We start from the raw sequence: 20,012 nt of genomic DNA on the forward strand, positions 1-20,012 counted from the left end.
TCCACACATTGGGGTCAGTGTCATAAAAAGCCCAGTATACTTAATGGAAATGGACAGCATCAGACTGGGGGGACAGGGCCCATCCCCCAGGCCCCCCAGCTGCAAAGTCCTCCCTGCACTCCCCCATCCCCCAGAGTGTGCGCGAGCACACACATGCACGTCAACGGGACCGGGTTCAGGGAGGGAAGGAGAGAAAGTGCAGGCAGAGGGTCTGGGCCGGCAGAGGCCAAAAGAGCTAGGGCCCACTGGGTTTTTTCCAGGTGTCCCGCTGGCTCAGTCTGACCCTGGAAATGGAAACACCAAATGAAAACATCATCAAACTCCATGCATATAGGGCCCTGGTTGGAATCAAACCCAAGACATTGTTCACGTTACCGCCAATACCAACCACTGTGAAACAATGCAGATCATCACTTTGCCATAGATCCCCAAAAAAAGTGCCTCAGCTGACAAAATTTAAATTCAAGTTCTTTTTATATAGAATATAATGCATATCAATAAAAGTGATGGTGAAGTAGCAGGGCGATCCAAACAGTGCCAAGACAGGTCTGACTCTCAGCTGGTGTCCTTATATGGCGTGATAGCTGCCAGGAAGTCAGTGACTCAAGCAGTAGGCTGGATTACTAAACTGTCATGGCTGCCCGCAGTGATAAATTATGGTGTATGTGCCAATTAAAGGTAAAGGAAAGGCTGATCACTAGGGAAGCCAATTTGTTAGGTACCACCAAGTGATTATAACTGATTACAAATTTGCACCTCCCAGCTGATTAACCCTTCCCATCCTCAGTAGTCATATTGCCGGAGTTGGTAAATGCAGGGCTTTGCTGCAGCCTGTACCTTTTGGTGCTCTGTAAATTGTGTGTCTGAATGATGCCCAAGTTAAAGGACGGGCCGGGGCAGGATGGGGCACCTATGTTTAACCTCTGCCCGCTCCTTATGCATACATATATTTAGTAAATGAGCCTTATTGTGTTCATTTTGTCTTACACTTCGAAAATCTGGCACCCTTTGTAGAAATACCTGTAGCGTTTCTGGTAGGGATGAGGGGGGGGGGGAATTCCTGAATATGTATTATCACTCCAACTGAACACAATATTCTGGGAGGATTTGGGCAGCCAACCGATAATACATGGCCGTGGTATTCTGCAATAAGGATTTTTGCTTGAAAGGAAAGATTTTGTACATGCACTTGCCTGTATAATATTCTAATTATAGGTAATGAATGTTATTAGAGATGAAATGCAGGCACTTAGAAGAGTTGAATAAAACACGTCAAGTATATAAAGACTCAACATCTCTCATGGGAACCTTCCTTAGGATCATATCACTTTTTATTTTTAGCAGAATATTTATTCATTTTGCATGTAGGCAACTGGCGCTTATTAAAGGGGGGTTCAGCAAACTCATATACATTATATCCAGTTCTTTCCTGAACAACCTACATGGTATGTGTTTAAAAACAAATTCATCTTTCAGTGAAGTTATTAGGCTACAGACACACATGATGATTTATCGAGTGGTTTTGTCGTGGTCCGCATTGTGGTGCTGACCGCTGTGTATAAGCTACCATTATTGTGCCATTGCCTAAGCTGAAACCACTAGCGTATCTATGCAGTGTTTTTTTTTTTTTAAAAAAAACGCAGCACGAGCTGTGTTGCATCCGCTCGTTAAATCCGCATGTGTATTCGTAGCCTTAGATGATTTAGAGGGGAGGTTCACCTTGAGATTAACTTTTAGTAAGTTATAGAATGACTAATTATTTATTTGCCTTCTTCTGACTCTTTCAAGCTTTCAAATGGGGGTCACTGCCCCCTTCTTAAAAACAAATGCTCTGCAAATTTATTGTCATTGCTATTTTTTATTAATCATCTGTCTATTCAGGTCCTCTCCTATTTATATTCCAGTTTCTTATTCAAATCAGGGCATGGTTGCTGGGGTAACTTGGTTCCTAGCAACCAGATTGCTAAAATTCCAAACAGGAGAGCTGCTGAATATAAAAGCTAAATAAGTCAAAAAGCAAATAATAAAATTGTCTCAGAATATCACTCTACATCATACTAAAAATGAACTCAAAGGTAAACTGCCCGTTTTGCAACATATAAGCCACATTTACTAAAACTCAAGAACTTTTTTTTCAGTTGCTGTCGCATTTCATGCTAGGCATCGGATTGTCAGGGTCAGCAAATAATAAAATTGTCTCAGAATATCACTCTACATCATACTAAAAATGAACTCAAAGGTGAACTGCCCATTTTGCAACATATAAGCCACATTTACTAAAACTCAAGAACTTTTTTTTCAGCTGCTGTCACATTTCATGCTAGGCATCAGATTGTCAGGGTTACAATTTCTCGTGAAATATACAGGTATGGGAGTTTTTGGAGTGAATGCTTAAGACCAGGGTTTTTTCAGATAAGAGGATTTTCCGTTATTTAGATCACTGTACTGTAAAGGGAACCTTCTTGTAAAATGTCTAGTTTTTATTTTAACCGTGGTATTGCCACTCTCATTGATTTGAATGGTTAAGTCAATCCCAGAGCAAATTTGTTAGGGCAACAGAACCAATGATCTTGTGGCCAAGAATGAGAAACATATACATTTGCCAGGGCCAAAACCAAGGGTAGGCAGGGAAGGCATGTGTCTCTGGCATGGTGATAAGGGGGAGGATCAACAGGGGAACCGTCATTTTGATAAATGTGAAAAAACTTAATCTGCATGAAAAAAAGCCATCTTTTATTGAGTAAATACACGAACAGGAGGACGGCACTCCGGTAAAAAAGTTTTTATTGCTGGGTACTGTAGAAATACATAGGCCTTACGCGTTTCGGGAACACCTTCTCTTAATCATAGGCTTAAAGTTAGCATACGTGTAAAGCTGTTTCACAAGGTCACCAAACATATTTATATTTGCTTGTCCAAAGACTGGAACATAATGTAGACCTATGTATGACGATGAAGAAGCAGGACAATATATACAGTGCCCAGTCTGACTCTCAGCTGGCGTCTTTATATGGTGTGATAGCAGCCAGCAAGTCAGTGACTCAAGCAGTAGGCTTGGGACTTCTCCACCTCTAACAATTTTCCTATTCCTCCTTTCTCTTTCAATGCTGGTCTCCTTTGAATAATTTTATGCAAACGTTTTTTAACACCCTATAACTTTAACGGGGGTGTATGGATTAATTATTACTCACCAATTTATATGCAGTCTTCAAAGATTACCTTAATTGATTTGCAGCAATTTTAATGAATTTAGTAGTTTACTTTTTAATAGTTAATCAGTTATCTACAATCTTCTATAATGAATGGATTTTAATGTGTGATATATAATAATGAATTAACTTTAATCTCACCTGGGTCAATTTAATCCTGGTTATTTAAGTTAACTTCTTAATTTCATTTGAAGCACTAGCACTTTATAGCACAATATTAATTAATCCTGTTACATGATTTTTAATTGCTAATGAATTATTAGCACCTAGCACATAGCACTTTATTGGGTAACCCAGCAATGGCTGCCCAATAATTGAAGCAACACTGGGTTAGTAACCGTTAACGAAACTGTTAATAAACTCTGACACTGCTGCACTGATATTTGAATTTTCTTTAATTGGTGGTCAATTGAATAGAGAGGGGTTTTACTTCTTTTCATTTCTATAACACAGTAGGCTGGATTAGTAAATTGTCATGGCTGCCTGCAGTGAGAAGTTAGGGTATACATGCCAATTAAAGGAAAGGTTGATCACTGGGGGATGGCAATTTTGTTACCAAGTAACTGATAACAAATTGGCACCTCCCAGCTGATTAACCCTTTTCATAGGGCAGGAGTTGGTAAGTGCAGGTAAGTGTAAATGTATGTATGTAACCCTGTCAGGATAGCACTGTATTAATGGCCCAGTTTGGCATTTTTGGACAGTCCCCATTCTCTGCCAACTAGGTCTGGAGCGGCTGCTGGGCAGCCTCTATGTATGGGCAGATCAGTGTCCTTTCAGCAGTTGATATGATGCACCATCTGCAGTACGGAGATTAAGTAGGGCTTGCCAATGCATTCTGTCATCTCTCCACACGGAGCTGCTGTAGGGACAAGTCCGCACAAAATAAAGGAAGAGCTCGGGGCTGATAATACACTGCACTGCTCAGGTGAAATCCAACTTTCCTGCCATCTTGTTACATATTGAGAGGAACAGGGAGAACTGAGCAGCACAGATTATACGTATACACATTACTACTCAGGGGAATATTAGCAGGAACACTCTCTGCTCGACAAAATGCACCACACCACATTTTCCCTGGGACCGAAAAAAAAGCAGCTTCTGCAGTGCTTCTTATTTATTATTATTATGATCCACTGGTATCAGTGCAATGATTTTGGGTCCTTACTGTATGTTATATTAAGACCAGAAAATTGTAGAGCAGGCATTCGAGTAAAGGCAATCTTCCACCAGGCAGCAGATGTTTATTATGTCATAAATACAGCCATAAATTCAGCCTTACGCATTTTGTGTTGCTAACACTTAGTCATAGGCTGATAAGTACCTCATTTTGCTTGAAAATGATGAACCCCAGTTCAGGTGTATCCTCTGTCTGCTTCCTTTATTGTTACGCCCCTGCTCTGTACCCTAATGGGGGGGGGTAAGACACATGAAGAAATTTGGGATGAAATACATTGGTCCTTATCTCAACTGCTGCCACAAGGAAAATGTGTGATACCCCACTGAGTTTCTCCTCAAGATGAATGATCCCCAGTGAAGCGTTCCCCTTTTCTAAAGATATCTCTGGCAGTAGCTGGTGTTCAATAAAATAATGTGGATGGTTAAACACCGCACCACAAATACATTATGTACTTTTACTTCTTTTATTTCCCTCAATATAAATTTCTGTATTTCAGTTACTTTCCTCTGCACTGAGAGCCGGCATGGGGCTCTAAATCCTTTTAGCCAGACCCAGGGCACGCTGCATTAGGGCACAAATCGCATTACACTCACTTCCACTCACTACAATTGACATATAAATCATCTTGCACAGCACTGACATAAATTTCATTGTTAATATCAATTCCTCTGCACCGAACTCCATTCAGTGTAAGTCTCTGATGCACTGTAGCGCAGGCATGCCGCCCATTTGTACGGGAGCTGGTGCAGTGATGGTTAGTGCAGTGTAACTGGATGGTATCAAATAAATTTATTAATTTAGAACAGTTTACAGGGTTGTGACCCTCCCGGAGCTGCTTTAGAAGGTGAAAAATTACACTTTACAATTCAATATTAGAAAAACTGTGACACATAGAAAATACAACGTCATTGGAAAAAGTCGTTATTTCTGGTGATCTATCTGAAAAAAAAAATAGTTGTTAGGTGAACAACCCCTTTGTCAGGGAGCAGTGGTTTTCTCACAATTAAGAGCAGGGCAGTGAATCACTCGAATGAAACAGCCAATGAGTCGACTGCAATTGAGGAGGCTCTGTTATTCATAATAGCTATGTTCTGACCCAGGTGAACACACACACAGTGTTTATCCCCTTTATTACTGTATATTGGTGATACATTAAATAGGTTCAATTGTTTTAAATTCTATTATATTAACATCCCCTGTATATCCCCCACTAGCCATCCAACCTCTTACCCACTGCCAAATTGACTACAATACAGACCTCCTCTTTAGGAATACAACTCACCTCTCCCAAATACACTAAGCCCCATACCCTGCTACATATACCCCCAATTTCCGAAACGTTGGACACGTGAGTGATGATTTAATAAAATTTACTTTGATTGAACCATTTGGAGTACGGATTCATTTTGAAGATTGTATGTCATAAACTTGACCCAGCACCCACCACAAACCACAAGGGATTGAGTGCAGGTACTTTCTGAACTTTTATATATATATATTATATATATATATATATATATATATATATATATATATATATATAGCACGGGCTGCCCTGGAAAATTTGAAGGGATACGGGGCACTTGCCTTGAACATAACACTCCAGGGCCGGAGTGGCCCATCATACCCGATTAGACCCTGAATGATAGGGCTCAATATGATTAACTGGGCTCTCTTCTTCTTGTTTTTCCCTTCCTTCTTCTTTTCTAACCTGTTTTACTATGTAAATGTTCTAAAAATGCTAAATAAAAAAAAAAATATCTCCCAGATTTCCCTTCCTACTGTTCACAAACCTCTGTGTCTCACTAGACTGATTCTCCAGTACAAACACCCACATCTCCCAGTATCAGGAGCCATCATCCAAAGTTTTTCCTTCTACTCCCTACTTCAGATCCCCTTCTTCTACTACATACACTCCCGTATCCCAATATCTAGATCCCTCTTATTCTACTACATACACTCCAGGCCCAGACTGGCAATCTGTGGGTTCTGGCAAATGCCAGAGGGTCTGCTGCAAGTTGCCATAGACAGGCACTATTTAGTGGGCTGGTGGGGGCTGTTTGGGCCTCTGTGTAGCTGAAATGCCGGGGCCTATTTTGAATCTCAGTCCAGACCTGATACACTCCCATATCCCAATATCCAGATTTCCCTTTCCTTGGTGGTTGTCCTGACACCCCGTCTCGTAGTACCCAGATTTCCCATCTTTAAGTGCAGACACCCCAATATCCAGATCCACTGCATCCAGCACAGGCGCCACTGCAGATCACAATTTCCCAGTTGCTCTTATTCCAGTACATACAGCCCATCCCCAGGTATAAGTATTTGGCTCAGTACAGATACCCCTGTGTCCCAGAATCTACACAACATTCCTCTCAGAGACGAGACACCCCACAATTCCTGCACCACATCCCCACTTTTATTACAATATTTACATTCCTTTTGTTCCAGACCAGACAGCCCAGTCTCACAGCAGCAGGTTCCACTCTTTCCAATACAGAGACACCCCCCGTCCAGGTTTCTAGTGGACTGTCCCCCATTCCAATGTTTAGTTTCCCTCCCACCAGTTTTGGGGCTCAATAAAGAACCCCCCACATCTACGCACCCCATAGTAACTGAGCCCCCCACACACACACTCCTTCTGGTTCAGCCCGTGCACAAGTGCAGCTCCCAGTCCCCTCTCCCCATATCCCGTGTCTCTGCAGTGCTCGCCCCCGTGTCCTCCTGTGCCCGCGCTGTGCTCCGTTCCCCCGGTGGTGCCGCCTCCTGTCCCCCCCCTACACGCCGTGGTACAATCCATCAGCTGCTGAGCCTGTGCACCACTGTGTCCCTTCCCCGGCCGCCGGCTCCTTCCCTGATCTGAACAACTGCTGGAATCCACCACCGCCCTCCGGACTTCCCTAGAGCCACACTTGTCAGCCTCCCACTCGGTGATGGGGCCCCACGCGGGCCCCGGGATGTTACTGCTTCTCCTCGGCTTCCTGCGGATCAGTGCGGCCAAATATGTGCGGGGAAACCTCAGCACCAAGGAGGTAAGAGAAGGGCACGTGTAATGTACAGTGAGGCTCATACAATCCCCAGATATATATGTATCTACTGTATGTACTGTATATCTATATGAGTATAACTATCTGTATAACTATATGTATATATCTATATGTGTATAACTATGTGTGTGTATCTATGGCTGCAGCAATTTATATTGGAAGAGAGACTATAGAGAAAGTGCAGGGCTTCTACTGGCATATACTCCATCCTCTATGGGCTATTATTACTGAGCAGCTGCACTTTTATTTATACTAACTGAATATATATATATATATATATAATGTACTGTGGACAGTTACTGAATAAGAGGGGATATATTACTGGCTGGTGTATATTCATGTATAATACACAAAAGCCATGAATATCTTGTAAATTATATCCTTATTAACGGTGAGTTCTGATGTCATTTCTGTCACATGACTTGCTGAAATGTGTGTATTATAATAAATAAAGTATCCCCAGTTGCAAAATATGAGGATATTAGAAGTTACCTCAGAGTTCCATGACCTGTATAAAAACACTCGGCCTTCGGCCTCGTGTTTTTATATGGTCATGAAACTCCTCGGTAACTTATAATATCCATATATTTTACAAGAGGGGGTACTTTATTCACTATATATTTATGTGTGGGCTATTACTGAGCAGAGGGTGCCATGTACAGAGTGAGGAGCACATATAAGCTGTAATATAAATATAATAGATTAATACTTATATAAGTAATATATAAGTATCATATAATATATAATGTAAGTATAATGAGAAGTGGGAAATGTTCTGAGCACAGGCATGGGACCTGTTATCCAGAAGTTTTTCCGGATAAGGGATGTTTCCATAACTTGACATCAATGCAGTGGGCTTGTATTGACACCAATAAGGAATAATTGTATCTTAGTTTGGGTCAAGTACGAGGCACTGCTGTATTATCAGAGAGTAAAAGGAAATCATCCCTTTAATTATTTGATTATATTAAGGACTGTGGGAGACGGCCTTACCGCTATTCGGAGCTTTCTGGATAAGTTTTCGTAACAGTTCCTATACCTACGTTGGGTTATGTATAAACCCAATCCAAACTCTTTGTTATGTGACTTTAAAACAGTGGGCATTATCCCCCCATGAGCTGCTCTTTCTTTGGCTCATTTCAGCTGAAGGTGCTCCGTGTGCAGCTACAAGTTGCTACAGAATGGAAGAACATTATGTAATGTCTGAGCTTCGGGAACACTGATAGAACTGTACTGAAGCAGCTCCGTTCCTTGGCAGCACTTCCCATGTAAATGGTGGGGGGATGCCAATTTTGCTGCTCTCCAGTTCTTTCTGTGTGTTACATACAAGATAGTCCTCATCCCTAAAGGGAAATAAATTGGCAAACCAAACAATGTCATGTTTAAGATCTGACTGTGCACATGCCTACCTAGATGACCTTGTAAGGTGCTAGATTTGGGGTGCTTGTGATTATTAATCCATCAAAGATGCACCTTTACAACTGGGGTCACCTATGAAATCCGCATTTCGGTGGGCCAACTATCAAACTAGCTGCAAGACTGCACAGAAACCAGCACAGTCCACAGCATGCTTTTGCATGCATGAATTATTTATTAACCATGCAGGATAATGGGGTGATGACATAAAAATCCCTTAAAAAGACTGCACCCCATAACAGTACCATGTGCCATTGCCTCTTACCATCTATCTGAATTTATAGGGGTGTACCAATATGCACATATTGCAGAAATATACTAAATATTGATTTAGTGTATAGAGGTGCAGAAGCTCATACCATTTCATTGAAGCTGTCTTAATGATATTTAGATGATTGGGGAGTGAAGGAAAATGGGCATTTAATTGGTAAAAGACATACATTTATTGCCCCGGTGCCTCATCTCTTGGGCTCTGATACTATAGCATTAGGGCTCTGCCTTTATCATCTACTTCTGCCTCTCACTTTTTATTAGATATCCCTGAAACACTCCCCAAGGTATTTTAATATTGATTTTCCTTTAGCCTTTCTAGATAGTTTGATATCCAGCGCACAGTGCTGCCATATCTTCTGTGCTCCCCACCAGCTCCCAGAGTTATTTAATATTTATAGGCATTACAGATAATTGTATTACGTTATACTGGCACCCTTGCATGGTGCTCTTTTTAAAGGGGTGGTTCACCTTTAAGTTAACTTTTAGTATGTTATAGAATGGCCAATACTAAGCAGCTTTCCATTTGTTCTCAATTATTTGTAGTTTTTAATTATTTGCCTTCTGCTTTTGACGCTTTTATGCTTTCAAATGGGAGGGGGTCACTGACCCCATTTAAAATGCTCCATAAGCCTATAAATGTAGTGTTGCTGCTACTTTTATTTCTCATATTTCTAACCAGCCCTCTACTATTCATATTCCAGTCTCTTATTCAAATCAATGCATGGTTGCTAGGGTAATTTGGAACATAGCAACCTGATTGCAAACTGGAGAGCTGTTGAATAAAAAGCGAAATAATCCAACAACCGCCAATAATGAAAAATAAAAAACAATTGCAAATTGTCTCATAATATCATTCTCTACATCAAACTTAATAGTTAACTCAAAAGTGAACAACCCCTTTAATAATAATAATGATAATAATAATATGGGCTTATGTGTACAGGCATGGGACCTGTTATCCAGAATGCTTGGGACCTTTCTCAATAGTGATTTTCTGATCACGCCTACTTCTGATGATGTCACTTCCGGTTTACAATGACAGCACTTCCTGTTTTACTCCTTTTTTTCTCATGAAGCCTACTTCCGATGATGTCACTTCTGGTTTACAATGACAGCACTTCCTGAGTCGATGGGGGATGACCATCCAGGAATGCAGCGCTTTCTGCATAACGGGTGTCTAGATAATGGATCCCATACCTGTATGTGTAATATTGCTGCCTTGTCTGCACTTACCCAATAATAAAACAAATGCTTATATACATATCTCAACGAAGAGGTTAATTTGGAGTATAAGACCTTAAAGTATCTTTACTGATACAGGTATGGGACCTGTTATCCAGAATGATCGGGACCTGGGGTTTTTCAGATAAGGGATCTTTCCAGATCTACATACCTTAAGTCTAATAGAGAATCATATAAACATTAAATATTAAATGGATTAATTATATCTAAGTTGGGATCAAGTACACGGTACCATTTCATTACTACAGAGAAAAAGGAAATCATTTTTAAAAATTTTAATTATTTGATTATAATGGAGTCTATGGGAGACGGTCTTTCTGTAATTCAGAGCTTTCTGAATAGTGGGTTTCTGGATAACGGATCCCATGCCTGTATTAACATTTCTTTTCTAAATAAAGGGAAATTTGTATGTATTACTTTCATTGTAACAGAATTATTTCTGTTGCGGATGTTCCAGTGATGCATATAATATTGTGAAACTCTGCTTGGGTGACTGTTCCCTATAACAGGGCCAGTTTAGGACTCAAGTCAGAGGGAGACTGAGGGCAGTTTTTTGTAAGACACAGACACCATGCAGACTAGGCCAGATTTGGGTCAAATCTCTCGGGGCTGGCGAGGGCAAGCATTAGTGGTGTAACCCAAGCTTGGCTGAGGAATACCTGGCTAAAAGGGACAAACCAGGAGAGGGTTACTGGGAGAGATAAAGTTTCACATTCCAGAGAAAGAGTCGCTTAATAATGGGAAAGAGAAACAATAAAGGAATAGGATCTACAGAGTCAGAATATGGGAAGGTATATGTCACTGCTACACAGGCCTTCATGTGGGAAGCTTGATAGCACATTCCGTAGGTATGGAAGTGATTTTGGAAGTGTTTTTAAGGGAGGAGGGCCATGCATGGAAGTCTGGGGGTGTTTTGGGAAGTGGGCAAAACAATAACAATGTGAAGTGCATACATTTTAGGTTATTTACCAACATTCGTCCCAGTGCAGGTATAGATAGAGCTTGTTGCAGTTGGTTACCTTCTGTTCAATTTTGATTGCTGCCATTTTTAGGGTAAAAAGGAAGCCGACCCTTGAGGTGAAGACTCCGATTTTCGGGTATGGGGTGGTTTGTAGTTTTCCATTTTCACATGACTTTTTCATGCTTAGTAACACACAGATGACAGTGCATGATGTTGCAATTTATTTAGTCAGTCGGTAGAAGAAGCAGAGGTCACACACATTGTGTTTTGACCCCACGCACAATTATATGAATGTATATTAAAAGTTACCTATAGGTCATGTTGATCGTTTTGTGCTGATAGGTTTACTTTTGTAAGTAATTGTTAGTTGAAGTTTCTAAACCTGACTGTTTTCCAACCTGACTGTCCCATCTCAGCCTGTGAGTTAGAGATTCTAATGCTAAAGGACTCCTGCTGCACAAATATGGCAGCTCCCTCATACAGGAGCATGGGGAGTCACATGGGTAATGTAAAAGCTTTGAGCAAATACTTTATGGCAAAATTATAAGTAGCATGCAAAGCCAATATTATGATGGATGTAAAAATGGTTTAATTTCTGGTGTCAGTATCTCTTTAATTAAACATTGAGAACCTTTAACTCCTGCTTGAAGGTGGCAGAAACTTTTGGAGCAAGCATAACAATTTTTCAATTAAGAAGTTTTATTACAACATTCGCAATTGCTATCCTACTGTCGACTCGTGTGAGGGGCAAAGTGTTCGCAAAGGTTAAGAAAAAGGTTCACTTTGCGAACATTTATTTACTTTGTGAACATTTATTCTCATTGCTTTATCGACTGATATTACTTTCCCCCACATGGCATGCTCCACTTAAGAGGGGCCTGGATATATCCAAGTATATCTAAAAGGGCGAGCAATGGGTGAGCAAATGGAAGGATGTAGGTGGTGGGGTCTTGGGTTTGCAAGCAGAAGGTGCTGTGGTGAGCGAACGGCAGCAATTGACGGAGGGAGTGTGGGAGTGAGGACCAAAACCTTGAGGTCCCCTTTTGGAACTGTTTAAATATCAGACCTTGTTGGTTTTGCAGCAGTGCAGACACATTAAAGAATCGGCAGTCGATGATAAAATTTGTATAGCCACTATATTTCTGCAGTACAGACATTCTCACCACTTGGGAACAAATACATGTAATACATTCCCAGTAATCACATTGAATTTGTAGCTTGTGTAAACAGGGCCTGAGGCAAAGTCATATTGTGGCGATGTTGGGCACGGTACCATGGGGCTTTGGGGAGAGACACTGAGTAGCAAGAGTGGGAGGGATGGAGAGAATCTTATGAAAGGGAGGAAAGTCCTTAGCAGGGAGGAGAGATGGAGGTGACCCCCTATTCTTATGGAAACTCCAGGTACAAATGTGGGCCTCCATACTTTAAATTACCTGCATTAATGCCCCATCTTTGATCACCTTCATAAGCTTGGCATGGGTGTTATTTTTACATTTTGAAGTGCACAGGTAAATTTATGAACATCACAGATTGGACATGACCCTAGTCTGGGTGACCGTATGTATGCCAGAAAAACTGTTAGTCAAAGGAGTTTGCATGACCCAAGTGTTGATAGTAAAGCATAATGACATATTAAGGAGATCAGATTGTGTCACTGTGGGGCAAAATAAACTTGTATATACTCAGGTCTGGATTTCCGTGCCTGGCACCCCTTATAATTATTTGCCAAGATGACCCTAGCAGCCAAAATACAATTGCTATTGTTATTTATTGAAAGAGAAATAATGAGTTTTGTAAAAACATACTAAGATGTAGCCTTTATTAGGCTTTGCAAACTTATTGGCACTTGTCTACCTTTGAATTGAATGGCATGGATATTCCTTGTGCTGTCCACTTAACTATTATCTATGCAGATTGCTATTATTTATGGCCATTGACATTATATGCCAAAGACATAACATAAACCATAAATATTTCTTAATTTAAACAGTAGCCAAAAAAGTATGTTTCCTACAAGCTCATATTAGAGATGGGTGTAAACTGTCCCATAGTTCTCCCTTACAAATCTGTCATTGCCGTAGGTATTGTGCTGACATGTATCTGTTTTTGTGGGTCACTGGTGACGTTTCTGTGGAATGTGGGGGGGTTTAATCAAACTGCATAATTATGCGCATTTGTCTTCAAGATAAATCTAAGATGAATATTCAGAAGCAAAGTACAAAGGCATTCTATAGAATCATAAAACACAGGCCTAATAAATGGGCCACTGGATCTATTCATCAGAGTTGTCAAAACAAAGCAAAGATTTCTCGCAGATGTCTGTCTAAAGTGGAAGTTAGATGGAATATATGGAATGTTATTCTACACCAAGAATCCAGAATTTTATTGTATTGCCCTCTTCCTTTTAAAGGGCATGTAAAGGCAAAAAAATAAAATCCCATTTCACTTTCTTTAATAAAAAAGAAACCTATCTCCAATATACTTTAATTAAAAAATGTGTACAGTTTTTATAAGAAACATGACTGTATGCAGTGAAATTCTCCCTTCATTTACTGCTGTGGATAGGAATTGTCAGACAGTCCCTAACTGCTGAGCAGGGAAACAGTCATACTTATGAACAGCAGGGGGAGCCCCCGCCTTACTTCCCAGCCATGCAGAACTCAAGCAGCTTTGTTTATGACGATCCCTAAGCAGCCCAGACCACACTGAGCATGTGCACAGTCTTAGTCTTGCAAAGATGTTTAATAGAGTTACAAGATGGTGACCCCCTGTGGCCAACTTTAAAAGCATAAATAATTTGTTTGATTAGGCTTGTGGTGCAGTAAGTTCGTGTTTCTATTTAATATACAAATTACAGAATTTCTAGCCTTATTCTATTTTAGAATTTACATGCCCTTTAATACAAATATAAAGGTCTCTAATATATAAATCTGTGATAAAACTTTTCCTGTGGCATAGGTACCGACATAAGACATTATTGTTTGAGTTAATCATTTGGAATTTAAAGGAGAACAAAAGCCTAAAAAAGGAGTATGGCTAAAATTGCAGTATTTTATATTCAAAGTTATTGCACAAGGCTAGAGGTCCAGCAGCCCTATAGTTGTAATGATCCAGTCTGTCAAAATTGTCCAAATGAGCTCCCCTTCTGGGATCTTGTTATGCCATCTTTTGTGTGTCAGCGGCACTGCACATGCTCAGTGTGCTCTGGGCTGCTACTGAGAAGCTAAGCTTAGGGGTTGTTGGAAATGATGAAAGCAGAAATGTTAACTCTGTCATAATAATTGATGCTACAGGGCAAATCTGCTGTCTAGTTGCTAAAGTCAAATACTATAAACAACTTTGCAGTAGTTTAGTTGAGTTGACTGAAAAGAAAACATTAGCAGTCAATAATAATACAAATGTAATTATTTCTATTAAAAATCTGTCTTTCCAATAATATATGCTTAATGAATGTTAGGGTAATGGACTCTGGCACCTTTAAAAAGAGGCAAAATGATTAAAGTGCCAACTGCAAGGTTGCGCAGACTGTATTCATTGCAATTTCAGGGTAAACTATACAAGGAAACTAATGTGCTTAAAGAAGATTTTCTATGTGCTCTTCCCTTCCTGAAAGACCATATCCTCTCCTGTGGTAAGGGTACTGATAAGCACAAGAGTGCTATAGTGTTATAGTGAGGATCTATGAAGTTAGAACTACAATGAAAGTCTGTTAAAAGTTGAGTCACCATTAAGGGGCAAATTCACTAAGCCGCGAAGCGCCGAACGCTAGCGTTAATTCGCTAGCGTTTGGCATTTTCGCTACTGCGCAAATTCACTAACGAACGCTGGCGTAGTTTCGCTAGTGTTACTTCGCAACCTTACGCCAGGCGAAGTGTAGCTAGCGACGAAACTACGCAAATTCACTAACTTGCGCAGTGTACTGAACGCTACCTTTTACGCTAGACTTCCTTCGTCACCTCAGACCTGGCGAAGCGCAATAGAGTAGATAGGGATTGTTTAAAAAAAAGTCAATTTTTTTTCTAAGTCACAAAAAAACGCTGGCGTGTTTTCTACATGATGGCTGATAGGCTGAAAAAGATTGAAAATTTTTTGGGACTCCCCTTCCTCCCCCCTACATTTCCTGACTCATGGCAACTTACCTAGACAGTGGGCACATGTGTAGGGCAAAATAAAATTTTTATTTGCTGATTTGAAGGTTTTCTAGGCATTTGTAGTGCAGATACGTGTTTCTCCATTGAAATTTGAATTTCACGCCGTATGCAAATTAGCCTTCGCTAGCGTAACTTCGCTTTATATAGCGAATCAACGCTAGCGCAACTTCGCAACCTTACGCTACCCCTGTGCGCAACTTCGGATTTTAGTGAATTTGCGGAGCCCTGGCGAAACTACGCCTGGCGAAGTGCGGCGAAGTTGCGCCTGGCGCAACTTCGCATCTTAGTGAATTTGCCCCTAAGATGGGACAGGCACAAATCTTGTCAGGGGGCCAGTCCAAATAATGATGTCCAGAATGTTGTGATAGAGGCTTCCTGCAAAAGGGATGGTTTCCAGTGAGTCGTCATTGGGTTGCATGGATCAGGGTGGGGTTGAGTGGATAACAGCAGAGGCCATCTGCCTCCAGAGAGACGTGCATATGAGGAGGCCAAAGATGGAGGCCACCAACTCCAGTGTACGGTTGTGCTGTTATCAGTCAGGACTGGACTTTTTACACACTTCCAGAGATGTGCTTGGGGAGGGGTCTCTGGGCATGTGTACTTTCTATGACAAACAGAGGTTGGGGGAGGGTTAGTTCTCCTTTAATTTATCTGCTATAGGCTGTCAGTATCTTCCACTAGCTATATATTTTGCTTAAAGGGGTGGTTCGCCTTTAAGTTAATTTTTACTATGTTATAGAATGCTTAATCCTAAGCAGCTTTTTTTAAGAAGTTTTATTACATTCACTGCGCACTGGCGCTAACTATAAAATTCGCATACCTTTTTCCACTGTTGAAAGTGGTCCTTAAACAGTTTCCGGGTTCGCAAAAGCTGTATTAAATTCGCACAAAGGCAAATTTGTTCACAGAGAGGCATAACTTTTCGCATTGTGAATGATTTTCTGTTACCGACTTTTATTACATTCCCCCATATGTGTCTTATAATCGCTTATATCACCTAGCATTGTGGGTTATAGGTAGGGTTGCCAACTGGCCAGTATTTTACCGGCCTGGCCGGTAAAAATGAAGCTTGATGCCAATGTTATTAATAGGAAAAAATAGCAAGAATATGGGAAGACCGGTATTTTTTTCCAGAAAACGTGTCAACCCTAGTTATAGGGGTTGTTCACCTTTGAGATAACTTTTAGTATGATGCAGAAAGTGATATTCTGAGACAATTTGCAATTGGTTTGCATTTTTTATTATTTAAGGTTTTTGAGTTATTTAGCTTTTTATTCAGCAGCTCTTTAATTTGCATCTTAAGCAGTCTAGTAACTAGGGCCCAAATTACCCTTTGATTTGAATAAGCGACTGGAATTTGGATAGGAGAGGCCTGAATAGAAGTATCTGTAATAAAAAAATAACAATACATTTGCAGCCTAACAGAGCATTTGTTTTTTTAGAAGGGAATGAGTGACGCCCATTTGAAAGCGGCAAAGGGTCAGAAGAAAAAGGAAAATAACTATAAAACTAAAAATAAATAAATAATGAAAACCAATTGAAAAGTTGCTTAGAATTGGTCGTTCTATAACATAATAAAAGCTACCTTAAGGGTGAACCACCCCTTTAAGTCAGATGATCACAGTTAAACTTGCACTATGTGTATACACAGTGTTTACACCGTATGATCACATCTTACTTTGGCACCATTTTTGGGTTTAAAAGGGCCGATTGTGTGTGGCATTCACTTCCTGAAGACGGCTCGAGTTTAGGAGCCGAAATGTTAAAATAAACCACAGAATTTTTCATAAAAGACCTGTGAGTGCTGTTCTTTCCTTTTTTGTACCTTTACATCAAAGGGGTACTCTGGCTTCCACACCAAAATTTGATTAAGAGGCCCACATAACACAGACACCCCTAATATACCCATCTCATTTAACTGTTTGTTCAAAAAGTATGAATAAATGCAATTTTCTATGCTGAAATCCAGCTGTTTAATACTGGTAGTTCTTCTCTTTCTGCATCATTTGAAATCCTGGCAGGGAAGGAGGGTCTAAACACTGATGTTACAAATTGTAACAACTACTCCACAGCTTACAGACAGCATGCAGGAACTACATAACCCACAATGCATTGCACTGTGATGTTCTGTTCCTTATTGAAATCACGTGTGCAGGGAATTGTGGGGATTGGAGGATCTAAGGACAATTGACTGTTGATACAAAGTAACAGTAGTCAGCCATCTCAGCAAAGTAGTCAGACAGATTAGTAGGGGCTAGTTCCAGTTAGGAAACTGTCAGAAACCATTAAAAATCATGAAAAGTTTTCATATTTTTTAAATGATGTATATTGCAAAGTTGCTTGAAATTATGTTTAATTTTCAAAAAGCTTAAGTTATGTTTTTTTTGGAGTTCCCCTTTAATTTATAACCAGCACCCCGGCAGTTGTGATCCTTTGATTGAAGCTTGCTCCCAGCCAGAGGCATACATAGAATGTGTGAGCTATTTTTCCCTGTCCATCACTATCTTCATCAAATCCCCCTGAGCGACAATGATTAAAAATCTTCTGCAGTATTCTGAGCCGTGCATGAACCATGTTTGACAGAAGAGATTAGGTCCTGAGGAGAAACTGCCTTCCATACCTGTTTTCCTTCAGTCATTTATCTGCTCTTAAACAATAAGCCCTCCACACCGGCAGAACCGGGCTCGTTAGATCCCAGAGCCTGTGCCGAGGTCACTCATTTATTTATTAGGTGGAAGGCTCAAAGTTGGTCCCTGCCATCTGCTTGGCATGTGTTGTGCAATCGGAGAAGGGAAGAGTGGAATCCGAGGAGCTGCTCATTTATACATGTGCTCAGACATGTATGGGTACAGTACGTATATATAGGTCACCAGTGCTAACATTTATTCCCCAACTTCTAAACTGCATTCTTCATTGAGAAAGCGGCTTTCAAGGATGTCTGCATTGGCATAATTGCTGGCATTACAGAATATGTAGACATTCTTTGCTGCAGGATCGAAATAAAAAAGAAAAATCTTGTAGGGGAGTTTCACTTTTAAAGGACTGGTTTATCTTTATGTTAACTTTGGGTATGTTACAGAATGGCCAATTCTAAGCAACTTTTAAATTGGTCTTCGTTATTTATTTATAATTTTTGAATTTGCCGTCTACCTCTGACTCTTTCCAGCTTTCAAATGGGGGTCACTGGCTCCATCTAAAAAAAACAAATGCTTTGTAAGGATACAGATTTATTGTTATTTCTACAGTTTATTACTCATATTTGTATAGGGGCCCTCTCCTATTTATATTACAGTCTGTTATTTAAAATCAATGCATGGATGCTAGGGTAATTTGGACCCTAGCAACCAGAAGGCTGAAATTGAAAAACTGGAGAGCTGCTGATTAAAAAGCTAAATAACTAAAAAAAAACACAAATAATAAAAAAAAATGAAAACCAATTGCAAATTGTCTCAGAATATCTTTACATCATACTTAAAGGTGAACAGCCCTCTAAATATTGTTTGTTATAGATGGACCAAGTTGAAACAACTTTTTTTTGTGTTGATCTTCATTATTTATTGTATACGGTTTTGAATTCCTAGTCTGCCTAAAGCTCCCCATAGACGCGACGAACCTTCTTGCCGAACGACTGATTTTAGGGAAGTTCGACCAATCCTTAGAAATTATCGTGCGGTTAGTGGGATTCGAACGATCGTACATCTTACGATTTTTCGGCCGACATCTGTCAGGAAATTGATCGGCCAGGTCAAAAAATCTTTGTCGGTCCCAGTGCAATCTATTTATGTTTGCAGGGACAAGCAGGCAGCTCCCCTTTGTTTTCGTGGCAAATTGGTCTTTTTAGTTGATGGTCAATTCGTACGATCCTACGATCGTTCCCGAGAAATTGTGGTCTCACGATGAGGATCGCATCTTTTGAAAATCTCAACATCTATGGCCAGCTAAACTCCAGCAAGCAATTGAAAATCTGTCTGGTTGTCCTGGTTTATTTATTTATTTTTTCAATTTTTTTTTTAATTGATTATGTTTCTTTTCAGGCCCTTTTACATTCTGACTTCCAAAATTCAGCCCAGGTAGCAGCTGAAATTCCAATTTGGCTGCCCCCATGGCTACGCAGCAGCTTCTTTATATAAACTATAGTAGAGTTTCTATAGCAAACACACCCGTTTTACCAGTGCAGGGCAACACTGCATTATATTGTCATTACTTTAAAACACTTTCATTTTTTGTTTTTACTGTTCCTTTAAGAAAGGGGTTGGATGGCTTTTTAGTAAGTGTGAAAATACAGGGTTACTGAAAATTCCTTATAGTACCAAGTTGATCAGTTGATCCAGGGTATTTGATAAGAACAGCTCCCATTGCCTTCTGCATTACTTTGCCAGCTTTTAGATGAAGTGTTGCATTAAAGTTTTTTGTGCTGTTTACACTTTAAATAATTATCAAAAAAAATTCTAGCGCTAAAAATGTTTGATTCAGGGAAACAAGAAAAAATACGAGCTTTATCATATTGGCCCCATGGAGTTTCCAAACCTAAAAAGC

At 40.1% G+C, this 20,012-nt stretch overlaps 1 protein-coding gene across 1 annotated transcript in view; it reads left to right on the plus strand.

The window, feature by feature from the left end:
• The first annotated feature begins 7,028 nt into the window (after positions 1-7,028).
• Positions 7,029-20,012, plus strand: part of tmem145.S (transmembrane protein 145 S homeolog) — a 61,108-nt gene continuing 48,124 nt past the window's right edge. Inside the window, exon 1 of the mRNA XM_018228129.2 lies at positions 7,029-7,418. Within this exon, the coding sequence (XP_018083618.1) occupies positions 7,320-7,418 (99 nt within the window). The 5' untranslated portion in view covers positions 7,029-7,319. The remainder of the gene's footprint in view (positions 7,419-20,012) is intronic.

Source organism: Xenopus laevis, chromosome 7S (assembly GCF_017654675.1).
Source record: "Xenopus laevis strain J_2021 chromosome 7S, Xenopus_laevis_v10.1, whole genome shotgun sequence".
NCBI classification, from domain to species: Eukaryota; Metazoa; Chordata; class Amphibia; order Anura; family Pipidae; genus Xenopus; species Xenopus laevis.